Source organism: Taudactylus pleione, unplaced genomic scaffold, assembly GCF_031769625.1.
Source record: "Taudactylus pleione unplaced genomic scaffold, aTauple2 ptg000559l, whole genome shotgun sequence".
Classification (NCBI taxonomy): Eukaryota; Metazoa; Chordata; class Amphibia; order Anura; family Myobatrachidae; genus Taudactylus; species Taudactylus pleione.
Window position 1 is genome coordinate 1036147 of NW_028284961.1, and position 13331 is coordinate 1049477.

The 13331-nt window shown below is 45.2% G+C and overlaps 1 protein-coding gene across 1 annotated transcript in view; it reads right to left on the reverse strand.

Moving 5' to 3' along the window:
• Positions 1-5585: 5585 nt before the first annotated feature.
• The window catches only part of LOC148481840 (uncharacterized), a 63539-nt gene continuing 55793 nt past the window's right edge, over positions 5586-13331 (reverse strand). Inside the window, exon 4 of the mRNA XM_088452923.1 lies at positions 5586-6136. Within this exon, the coding sequence (XP_088309049.1) occupies positions 5586-6136 (551 nt within the window). The remainder of the gene's footprint in view (positions 6137-13331) is intronic.

The following is a 13331-nucleotide window of genomic DNA, read 5'->3' on the forward strand; positions in this document are numbered from 1 at the left end:
CCTGTGCCACTACCCTAGTTACGGCCCTGGATGGACAACACAGTACAGCCACTGGATGGAACAGTATAATAACAAATATATTTATTTTACTTTTTATTTTTTTTAAAACTTTTTTGCAAATGACACTGTGGAGTCACACACCTTTTGTGTATGCAGTGGGGTACAGCCTGCAGTGCCACAGTACTTATGGATACATTAGGATATGGCCTGCAGTATCAAGTACTTTTATGGATACACTGAGTTATGGCTTGTAGCATCACAGTACTTATATGGATACACTGGGGTATAGCCTGCTGCATCACAGTACCTACCGGTATATTGATACACTTGGGTACTGAAGTGGCATGCAGTACTTGAGTGTTAGGGATACACACTGGAGTACAGTCTGCATCTTCACAGTACTTATATGGATACACTGGAGTATGGCTTGTAGCATCACAGTCAGGCCCGCCAAGAGCCGCGGTGGGCCCAGGTAACAGGGGGCATGGCCTAATCGTGGGAGGCGTGGCCACACCCCCTTCCCGAGGAAAAAAAAGAACAAAAAATCTTTGCAGCGCTGCTGGGTAGGGGGGGCGCTCTGAGCCCCCTCAGCCCTGCTCAAAGCCAGTGGGGGCGTGATCATTGTGATCACTGTGTGCTGGGCTGCTGTGAGGGAGGGGGGGTTGGCACCATACCCGGGCCCCCACCGTGCCCCTCAGGAAGCCCCGGGCCCATGTAATCTGTACCCACTCCCCCCCCTCTCGGCGCCCTTGATCACAGCACTTGTGTGGATACAATGTGGCATAGCCTGCTGCATCACAGTGCCTATATGGATACACACTGGAGTACAGTCTGCATCTTCACAGTACCTATATGGATACACTGGAGTATGGTCTGAAGCATCCCAGTACTTATATGGATACACTGGGGTATGGCCTGCAGCGTCACAGTACTTATTTGGATATATTGGGGTTTAGCCTGCAGCGTCACAGTATTTGTGTGTTAGGGATACACACTGCGGTATGGTGTGCAGCATCACAGTACTTATATGGATACATTGTGGTATAGCCTGCAGCATCACAAGACTAACAGCTTATGGATACACTGGGGTCTGGCCTGCAACATCTCAGTACTTGTGTGTTAGGGATACATACTTGGGTATGGTCTTCAACATCACAGTACTTGTATGTGTACACTGGGGTATGGCCTGCAGTGTCACAGTACTTGTGTGTTAGGGATACACACGTGGGTATGGTCTGCAGCATCACGGTACTTATATGGATACACTGAGGTACAGCACAAAAAAACTACTACTTTTTAACTTCTTATTTCTTTATTTTATTTTTAACTTATTCTTGACATTTTTTTTACAGTCCCTGGATGGACAGCACATCCCCTGGATGGACTCAGTACACAGCCCATGGAAAGACAGCACAGCCCCTGGACAGATAGCACAGCCCCTGGATTGACAGCACATTTCTTGGATGGACTCAGCACACACAGCCCCTGGACAGACAGCAAAGCCCCTGGACAGACAGCACAGCCCCTGGACAGACAGCAAAGCCCCTGGACAGACAGCACAGCCCCTGGACAGACAGCACAGCCCCTGGACAGACAGCACAGCCCCTGGACAGATAGCACAGCCCCTGGATTGACAGCACATTTCTTGGATGGACTCAGCACACACAGCCCCTGGACAGACAGCAAAGCCCCTGGACAGACAGCACAGCCCCTGGACAGACAGCACAGCCCCTGGACAGACAGCACAGCACCAGGATAGCATCAGCACAGGCCACAACTCAGCACATCTGAAGTTAAACAAATGGTACTGATCACCACAGGGAGGGACTTATAAGCAATCGAAAAACCTGTGAGAATACAACATGGGATTAATTACGTTTTGCCTTGTTTTAGGATCCTAGTCAGATGGGAAGAGCCAAGGCTAATTTGGATCCAATTCAGAATCGCTATGTTCATGTGAGTCCAGTTCTCATAGAACCGAACCCACTCATCTCTGCTGAATATACAGCACTTGAAGCTGGGAGTGCAAACTGTTCTTGTCAGGGGCCAGATCTAGATTGCCTGCAGCCACATCAGTTTGAACCTGGCCTGCTAGAGGCACTATAAAAAAAACCTTGAAAATTTCTGTTTTTTGGATGAAATGCGTTGGGACATACCCCATACCTACTTGCATCATGGAAAATTTTTGTGCTGGACTTTATTAACAGTAAGATATAGCTCTGTATACTCTGAATAGAGACTTTTTATGAACCACTTTTTGAACCAGTATCTTGATACTCAGTGAGTTATTAGCTCATCCATTGTACCACTAAATGTGTTGTTCTAAACACTGGTGCACATTCGTTTTATATGGTAATACATCACTATATATTGTGGTATAGTGTTTAAACCCCATGCACCACCACCTAAAGCACCGGGACTGAGGAAACTAGCAGGAGGAATACCACACATACCTAAACTGAATCAGTAGTGTTCGTCTACTATAAGTTCCTAATACTATGCAAAATATTACATTTCAGGTGGAGAGGAAAGGTGAATAGGGCTGAGATTTAAAAAGAACACCCATCCAACGTGAACCAAAGACATTAGTTTGCTCTGGGATGTATATGAACACCTGACCTACAGATATTTGAGAACAGGAGGTGTGCCCTAATTACCATATGCCACACCCCCAAACTTGGCACTATTTGGTGGGTGTGTCCGTATGGCATGCCTCACATTTAACATGAGGCTGGGGGCTACATCAGTAGCTGGGCTGCCCCCAGCTCTCTCCCTGCACTGAATTCTTCTTCCCAGGGGCTGGCACTGCCGCAAGGCTTCAGCAGTAAAAGTGGCCAACATCCTGACTGCCCATGGGACACTTTGGTGGTGCAGCGGGACATTTCCTGGAAAAACGGGACTGCCCCGCTGAAATTGGGAATGGCTGGCAGGGGTGTGGCCTCTTTAGGGTGATGCCCCTGTTCGAACACACTGGTCAAACATGCCTCGAGCCAGCCCTGCTGCTAAGGACCCTGACAGATTAAGTTAGAGCACTGTACCCCCCCTTTTCTATAAGATTAGAAAAAAAATGCTCAAGCAGCTGCCAATAGCCGTATTACCCCATCAATGGCCATTCTGCCTTTGGTAGCCAGTATAGGTGAACTGATTTATAAACACTGTATAATATGTACAGGAAAAAAATTTCATTGCATCAATGTTCCTTATTTCTCTACATAATCAGTCCTGTTTTGTAATAAAATACATTTTTGAGACTTAAAAGAAAATGTGAAAACAATGATGTAGCATTATGTATTTTATTTGAACAATTAGTAATCAGGGTACATTGATTATTTAGGTTAATAACATATGACTTAAGCTGCATACACACACAACGATTTTTTGAACGATTATCGTTAAACGATATCATTTAACAATATTCGTTTGAAAAAATCGTTCACTTTCTGAGTCAAACGATGGACGATTATCGTTCATGCGCGTTCACGTTTGTAGTTTGTAGTTTGTAGTTCAGTCAGACTTGTCAACTCAATGATTTTCATTAAGGGAATATGAAAAATCATTTGTAGTTCAAAAAAATCGTTCATTACACTTTAAAAGATCTGACAGATAATCTGACAGAAAATCGTTCTTAAAATCGTTCATAAAATCGTTGGTAACAAAATTGTTGTGTGAGTATGCAGCTTAAGGTAGAGCTAAAACCAAACATGGTAGCTAGCTATTCTTACTCAGTACGCCGAGCTAATCCAAACCCCAGCACATCCAGCAGGATATAAAACAGCTTTAGGAAGTCGAATACAGACCCGCTCACGAGCGCTGAGCGCTAGCAAGTGGGTCGATGTTGCCCGAGTGCGCATGCACACGACGGAGGCTGTTCGTCGTGAGCATGCGCGAGACCCGGCTAGCGATGGGGAAGCCGTCGCTCCGGGTCTCGCACCAAAGGGGGCGTGCTGTCACTCACCATTGACAGCACGCGTGGGAGTGCTGGGGGCGTGGCTGCCCAGGCAGAGGCGTTCCCATGGGACGCCTACCGTCTGGGTCCGGCCCCCTAGTGATGTCAGTGGGAGTGTTTTTGGCTCTGATAGAGCCAAAAGCACTCCGGGCTTGCCGACAATGAGACCCTACCGCAAGACCATCTTTTTGGCCGCTCGCATAAGCTGTGGGTGGTCACCCACAGCTATGTGAGCGGCCAGGAGGCCGCTCCAATTTTTTCTAGGACGGCCCTGATTCAGCGCGAGCGCTCTTGTCAGAGCATCTGGCTCTGAATCAGGCCCACAGTACATATATAAAATGCAGTATTCATTTACATGTACAGTAGATATGATTATAGAAAAGACATCAGCAGATTATTTTTACTGAATGTAGACAACTTTGTCAGAAGTTTAATTATTCAAGATACTTCATAATCCCCAGAGATAAGAGATAAACTATCATTAACATGAAAGACTGTGAAGGAAAATACATTGCTGCTTTTAGATAATGTGAATAATTTCCATTGTCATCACTTTAGGGCAGATTTCAATAAGATTGGAAGCTGCCGGGACCTGTTCCAGTGGCTTCCGGGCATTAGCTGACAGATGCTGATTTGCCGCCTGTTCAGGTGGGAGCAGAATACGATTACCATAATAAGTGGTCAATGCTTTGGATAGAAGGAGTTTGATGCTGTCCATTGGGAGACTCTTACATACACTGGAGATAAAATGCTGACAGGAAAAGGGATTACACGATATATGTGGGACACTCGGTGGGGCAAATTCTGAGTTGGGAGTAAACCCTTAAAAGCAAGTTACTTTGCACCTAGAGAAACCATGCTGCATTACCAGGGGTGCACATAGATTTGTTATGTCTGCATGCAAGGTAAATACTGGTTGCTCCTGCATGTAACCCACAAATGCTGGCCAGCTTTATTCTTACACTGAAATTCAGACATATCCCTCCCAAATCTAAATTTCTAGGCATATATTATGTTTGCCCTCCTGCAGTGCTGCATGGATTTGCTGTGGTGCAAAGTTACTTGCACTTTTTTATTTGCTCCCAACTACCCAGTGGAGGGTAATGTTATTGCTCTGGTGCTTCTATAACATAAGGACACATTTCATGCGGTCAGTGAAGACGCTTTGTGAAAACTTTAATTAGAAACTTTCTTCCAGAAGTCCTAATGTGATAATATAATTACAGACTTTTTATCCCTAGGCCCATAATCAATTTGGAGCGAAAAGTCAGAGTCCAGACTTTTCAATGTCATCTGAGGTTTTGCCGGCGAAAAATTATATCGTGCACGACCCCGCGTATCCCCGTATTCAATTGCAAATGTGCGAAAACAAATTGGAAATTGGCGAAAAGTTCTGGCAGTTTTGGTGAAATCAGCCTGACACCCCCATAAAGATGCTCTGACATGGGGGTTCAATTTTGGTACCCCCAAATAGCCCTGCTAAAGGTATTTAGGGTTTTTAAATGGTCTCAATAGACGCTATTTTGTGTCATTGAGCAAGTGATGGAGAATAGATTTTAGCAACTTTTTTGGGGGAATATAAGTATTCACATCAAATTTAGGGTACATGAAAATCAAGTCTTAATGGTAATTATTTTCTCTAAAGTAGCACACAACATCCTCCACTTCCTTCCTTTGGTTCGCTATTATAATGTATTTCAGCACCAGCATCATTTTCTTCTTGATGAAATCTTGCTTGGTTAGTCTCTCTACTTCTATTAAATTCTTGCCTTTGCCTCTGTAACTCTGCTTCATGCAATTGTTGTTCCCTCTGTGCCTTCGCATCTAATGCCTGACGTTCTGCTATTAGTATCCTCTCCATCATAGCTTTCTCCATTGCGTTCTGCTTTTCTATATTTACTCTTTGGACATTTAATTCCCTTTCATGTACAAATTTCAGAACAAATTGTCTCCTGTCATTCATCTCCCTCACAGGATCCCGTGGTTGTCCAGCACGAAATTGAACATCTTTAATAACTTCACATAAGAACTTTAGGACCTCCTCGTGCCTTCCTCTCAATTTGTGAGTGTCGTTTTCAGTGTAATTTTCAAATGAAAAGATCCTTTCAACGCCCATGTTCCTGAATGTGTTTTCTGTATCAGTAAGGTTCCCGCTTGTCTTGTGGGTGAGAACAACAATAGGATATACACCTGAAATGACACATACATTGCTTTTATGGCCTTTATATATCATCATGAGACACATAACATATACAATATTTTACTATATAAGTACTGCATTGTGACATGATAGATAGTATTGCTGCCTCGCAGCAGTGGTAAGGGATGTGTTCAGCATCCAGGTGATCGGGATACCGACACTTACATTACCAGCGCCAGAATACCATCACCGGCCAGAATCCCTAAGCCAGCATCCCGACCGCCGGGATGCTGAAGGTAATTAACAGGGTTGGGTGGAGTGTTAGGTTTAGGTTTAGGGGTTAAGGTTAGGCACTATGGGGGGAGGGTTAGGTTTAGGGTGCGGGGAGGGGGAGGTTAGGTTCAGGCACTACAGTGGAGATTAGGGTTGGGAGAGGCGGAGGGTTAGCATACCAACCAACAAGTGTTGGTATGTTAACCCTGTCGGGATCCCGACTGTTGGTATTTCATACCGATTACCACTGGTACTATTAAATTCTAACTAGAGCCATATTGTATCTATGAGACTTCTGTAGGTTCCCCCAGTGTTGTCATGGGTTTCATCTGGGTGCTCTATATCCCTAAAACACAAGAAAGATTTTAATCTATTGGGCTCTATTTATTAACATGATTTTTACTAAAATAAAGTGAAAAAGGGTGTTTTGTGTTTTCATACCCTTTTCACATTATTTTAGTTTTACCTAAATCTACTAAAGGGCAATTGGGGTAGAATTTGTAAAATTATCACATATTTTTAGTAAACAGATGGGAAATGGCAGCACAGACGTTGTAATGGTTAGCATTACTGCCTCACAGCACTGAGGTCATGGGTTCGATTCCCACCACGGCCCTAACTGTGTGGAGTTTGTATATTCTCCCTGTGCTTGCGTGGGTTTCCTCCGGGTACTCCGGTTTCCTCCCACACTCCAAAAATATACTGGTAGGTTAATTGGCTCCCAAAACAAAATTAACCGTAGTGTGTATGTGTGTGAGCATGTGATAGGGAATATAGAGTGTAAGCTCCACTGGGGCAGAGACTGATGTGAATGGCCAAAAATATTCTCTGTAAAGCGCTGCGGAATATGTGTGCGCTATATAAATAACTGGTAATAAAAAAATGGGAAATGCGATCTGCCTGAAATTTACTAAAAATAAAATGTGCAAAAATACCGTGGGAAGCCCTCTGATAATAACGCCACCTGGAGATGGCGTTATCCAGGGTCTCCCCCATTTACTGGACTACTGCTCTGCTCTAACAGGCAGAGCAGAGCCTGTAGCCAGCCCCAGTGATCAGCTGTGTGGTTTAAACAGACCACATGCTGATCACTGCCAAAAAAAAAAAAAAACTTACCTGAGTCCAGCGCTGGTGATCGGGGCTCCGTTGATGTCCTCCCTCCGGTCAGTTGGTCTCCCATTCTGCACTGTGACCCGGTCAGCTGTTCTATGCAGCAACTGACCAGGTCACAGTGCAGGATGGGAGACCAGCTGACCGGAGCCATGGAGGACATCATTGAAGCACTGATCACCGTTGGATCATGTTTTTACATTTTTTTTATTGCCAAAACCCTGGATTGCCTACTTTGGAATGAAGAGGACAGATCCACGCATAGGAGGTGAGTATGGATTTTTTATTATAGGCACTCCATTGGATAATCTACTGGAGAAGAGGACAGATTGGCTTCAGGGATACTAGGTGAGTATATGAGATAGTGTGTATGCATGTGTGAGTACATGTGCGTGTGCATGTATGTATTAATAAAATTTTACTTTTTTGTGTGTTTTTTAATATTGCTTTTGCTGTGGAACTACAGGTACCAGCAGGCTTGTAATGCCATGCATGCTGATTCTTGTGACCAGCTCAGAGCCCAGTGCTGGTTGCACTGAATACGGGGGACCCCTACGTCATTTGCCCCCCATATTTTGGCAACCAGGACTGGTTCTGAAAAGCCTGGTGCTGGTTGTGCTTAATACAGGGCATACCTACATAGTTTGTCCCCTATATTTAGCACAACCAGTACTGGGTCTCCAAAGTCCGGTGCTGGTTGTTTATTGGGGGGCGGGGCCATGCCATTTTTTTAACAGTTTTTTTTTAAACACAGAAGCAGGTATCACGGATCTTCCAAATCTGAGCCTGCATCAGTGTGCTGCTACCTCCCCAAGTCCTAACACCTGCAGCACCACCACCCGCACAGCTGCCTGCACTGCCGACACTATGGCCCGCCACCATCCCCTTTCTCCCGGGTCCCGTTGCAGCTAATGGGTGCTTCTTTCCACGAGCCCACTGGCCGCTAAAGCCTGTAAACGACAGCCATCTTTGTGCACCCAAGTGAGTACACCTGCTGGAGGCTCCTACTGAGGCTGCGCAACAAGTTGAAATTTCCTATCTAGTCAATAGCGCATTCTTGAGGTAATAGTTTAAAAACTGTAACTTTCTAATTTACCTGAACCCCAAAAGCACCTACCCTGGCACAATAGCTACCTAATAAAACAAACTCCAAGTCTAAATTCGCCCCCTACCCTGAGTTATGTCTTCCCAAAAAAAAAACCCATAGAGAACAGCAGAAAAGTGGTCCTAATTGAGAATGTTAGTAATAACTGACAGTTGGAGCATTAGATTACTCCCAAATACTCATTTTGTTTATTTTGGCCTGAAATTTGGCATGAAGCACCAAGCGACAATTCTACCCATCCATCCCAAATTTCAGCTCGGTACCTCCAAATGCGTTTGAGGTATAGCCCCTTAAACACCATGCCCCCAAAACCCTGTATTTCTCTATGGAGATTTCCATTTTTTTTAGATGCAGCCTTAATATAAGGGCACAACTTTGCCCTTATTATATATATGACATGGCCTGTGTCGGTGTGCCATGTCAATGCCCACACTGGACTAGATGGTAAAGAAGTTGTGGATGCACTGGTTCAAGTTAGAACAGTGACACTTACCTCTGAAAAACAAACAGAACTGTACAATCTGGGAGAATGGGCTCACGTGTAGTGTGGCCGCAGAGGAGCAGAAGGCTGTATACCTGGGTCCAGAGAAAAGGAATTCCCATGACACATGATGGTAAGAGACATTGTGGAGAAATGTGAAACAGGTCAGCTGGTGAACTACAGGAAAAGATTAACCGAAGACATGGGTGCTGTACTAACAGCCCAATACTGAAACTATCTTGCAGTTTTGACAAAGATAAAGATGTTTGAGATTTGTAAGAAACGTGAAACAAAAACAGCACAGAGTACACTGGATGTTCATTTGTATTTTCTTACTATCCACAAAACTGCCAGTGTGAATGAGTGAATAAAAAAAGAAATACTCCCAGCGCTGCATGCACCCACAAAGGGGGCTAGATCAGTATGGTTGCAGCATAGACAAATTCTGTGTAAATTTGTGACAATCACAAATGTAAAAAAATAATTTACAGTCTGCGCATCCACTAATACTTAGCCCTCTCAAAGTGCCATGTTATATGTGGGAATCGATTGGCATAAAAAGTGTATCATGTACCGTCGTAACTGTCTAATGGTGTCACAGTATAAATCTATGAGATTACACATGGAGAATTATCTAGTGTATACACAACACAGACATAGGATTATCAAGGCATCAGAACATAAATGTAATATACCATAAAAACTAACATATGAATAAAAAACATGTAATGGTTAAAAATTGAAATGAGAAAAGACACATATATATCACATATTATAGAACATATGCCCATAAAGACCTCAAATGTCAATAGTGGAATTGTTCCAGACCTCACAAGTAACAAGCAATAAAGATCGCTCTCTGAATACAAAGTCATGTCATAGCGGATTCAGGGCCTGATTTAGACCCGCTCGCGAGCGCTGAGCGCTCGCAAGCGGGTCGACGGTGGCCCAGTGTGCATGCGTATGGAGCCGGCCACATCCTGCGCATGCGCGAGACCCGGATAGCGACAGCCAAGCCATCACTCCAGGTCTCATACCAAAGGGGGCGCATGCTGTCGATGTTGAGTGACAGCACGCCCCCTTTGGTGGGCAGGCCGAGGGCGTGGCTGCTCAGACAGAGGCGTTCCCATCTGGGGCCGGCCCCACTGACATCACAAGTGATGTCAGTGGGAGTGCTTTCGGCTCTGTTAGAGCCGAAAGCACTCTGGGGCTTGTGGTAACGACACCCTACCACAAGGGTCTCGTCGCAAGCCCGATGGTCACAATGGTATTGACCAAATATAGGATAGCACTCCACCATTACATCAAATTTAGTAATCACTAATATGTAAAGAATATTCTCATATAAATGGGGAGCCAAGTATATGCACATTAGTACTTTATTCGTTTATGGATAATGATGATAAAAATAATAAATAAATATAAATTAAATGCAAATACTATATCCTCTGAAAAAATTAAGCATCAAATCAAGATAAGTGTGTTCTATATAGATGTAAGACAAAGTAAGTAAGTAAATAATAATAAAAAGTAGATGAATAAATATAAAAATATATATGCATATTATTACTAGGGGTGTGCACCGGCCACTTTTCGTGTTTTGTGTTCTGGTTTTGGATCTGGATCTTTCTTCGTGTTTTGGGCCAAAACCACCCTTCCGTGTTTTGGGTTCTGGGTTTTGTGTTTTGGATCTGTATTTTTTTTTTAAAAAAGCATAAAAACAGCTAAAATCACAGAATTTGTAGGTTTTTCTGCTCCTATGCTATTATTAACCTCAATAACCTTAATTTCCACTCATTTCCAGTCTATTCTGAACACCTCACACCTCACAATAGTGTTTTTATGTCCAAAAGGTTGCACCGAGGTAGCTGGATGACTATGCTCAGCGACACAAGTGGGCGGCACAAACACGTGACCCATCTAGGCGTGATACTGCAGTGGCAGACAGGATGGCAGTTTGAAAAACTAGGCCCCAAACTGTACATAATTCAAAGAAAAAAAAGAGGTGCAAGATGGAATTGTCCTTGGGCCCTCCCACCCACCCTTATGTTGTATAAACACGACATGCACACTTTAACAAACCAATTATTTCAGCGCCAGGGTCTGCCACACAACTGTGGCTGAAATGATTGGTTCGTTTGGGCCCCCACAAAACAAGCTGGCAATTAATCTGTCCCTGCACAAACTGGCTCTACGGAGGCAAGATGTCATCCTCATCCTCCTCATCCACCGATTCCTCACCCTCTTCAGTGTTGTGTACATCCTCATACTCACAGAGTATTAACTCATCCCCACTGGAATCCACCACCACAGGTCCCTCTGTACGTTCTGGAGGCTGGTCTCCCTGGAAGAGCTGATAATTCATTTTGATGAACATCATCTTCTCCACATTCTGTGGAAGCAACCTCCTACGCCTTTCGCTGACAAGGTTCCCGGCTGTACTAAACACTCTTTCGGAGTACACACTGGAGGGGGGGCAACTCAGGTAAAATAGAGCCAGTTTGTAAAGGGGCCTCAAAATTGCCTCTTTTTCCTGCCGGTACAGGTACGGACTGTCTGACATGCCTACTTGGATGCTGTCACCGATGTAATCCTCCACCATTCTGTCAATGGTGACAGTATCATATGCAGTGACAGTAGACATGTCAGAAATTGTTGCCAGGTCCTTCAGTCCGGACCAGATGTCCAAACTTGGTCCTGCCTGCCCTGCATCACCGCCAGCGGGTTGCTTAGGATACCTAAGTTTTTTCCTGGCAGCCCCAGTTGCGGGAGAAAATGAAGAAGGAGCTGTTGAAGTGTCACGTTCTGCTTCAGCTGACAGTGTTTTCACCAGCAGGTCTTTGCACCTCTGCAGGCTTGTGTCGGCCGGAAAGAGAGACACCACATAGGCTTTAAACCTAGGATCGAGCACGGTGGCCAAAATGTAGTGGTCTGATTTCAACAGATTGACCACCCTGGAATCCTGGCAAAGTGAATGAAGGGCTTCATCCACAAGTCCCACATGCCGAGCGGAATCGCTCCGTCTTAGCTCCTCCTTCACTTTCTCCAGCTGCTTCTGCAAAAGCCTGATGAGGGGAATGACCTGACTCAAGCTGGCAGTGTCTGAACTGACTTCACGTGTGGCAAGTTCGAAGGGCTGGAGAACCTTGCACAACACGGAAATAATTCTCCACTGCGCTTGAGTCAGGTGCATACCCCCTCCTTTGCCTATGTCATAGGTGGATGTATAGGCTTGTATGGCCTTTTGCTGCTCCTCCATCCTCTGAAGCATATAGAGGGTTGAGTTCCACCGCGTCACAACCTCTTGCTTCAGGTGATGGCGGGGCAGGTTCAAGAGTGTTTGCTGGCGCTCCAGTCTTCGGCACGCAGTCGCTGAATGGCGAAAGTGGCCAGAAATTTTTCGGGCCACCCAAAGCGTCTCCTGCACGCCCCTGTCGCTTTTCAGAAAATTCTGCACCACCAAGTTTATTGTGTGAGCAAACCATGGGACATGCTGGAATTTGCCCAGATGTAATGCCCGCACAATATTGGTGGCGTTGTCAAATATCACAAATCCCCAGGAGAGTCTAAGTGGGGTAAGCCACTGGGCGATGATTTCCCTCAGTTTCTCTAAGAGGTTGTCGGCAGTGTGCCTCTTACTGAAACCGGTGATACACAGTGTAGCCTGCCTTGGAACGAGCTGGCGTGTCTGAGATGCTGCTACTGGTGACGCTGCTGCTGTTGCTGCGTTAGGTGATACATCTACCCAGTGGGCTGTCACAGTCATATAGTCCTTAGTCTGCCCTGTTCCACTTGTCCACATGTCCATGGTTAAGTGGACATTGGGTACAAAGGCATTTTTCAGGACACTGAGGACACTTTTTCTGACGTTTCTGTACAGTCTCGGTATCGCCTGCCTAGTGAAGTGGAATCTAGACGGGATTTGGAACCGGGGGCACACTACCTCCATCAATTGTCTAAATCCCACTGCACTAATGCAGGATACCGGACGCACGTCTAACACCAACATAGCAGTCAAGGCCTCAATTATACGTTTTGCTTCAGGATGACTGCTGTCGTACTTCATCCTCCTCGCTAAGGACTGTTGGAGGGTCAATTGTTTAGTAAAAGTAGTGGTGTTCCTACTTCCTCTCTGAGATGATGAACGACTCCCAGCAGCAGCAACAGCAGCAGCGGCATCAGGAGGCGTAGCAATGCAGGATCCTCCGGAGGAATCCCGGATAGGAGAGTCAGTCATGCCAGTGACATGGCCTGCAGGACTACTTCCGATTCTGAC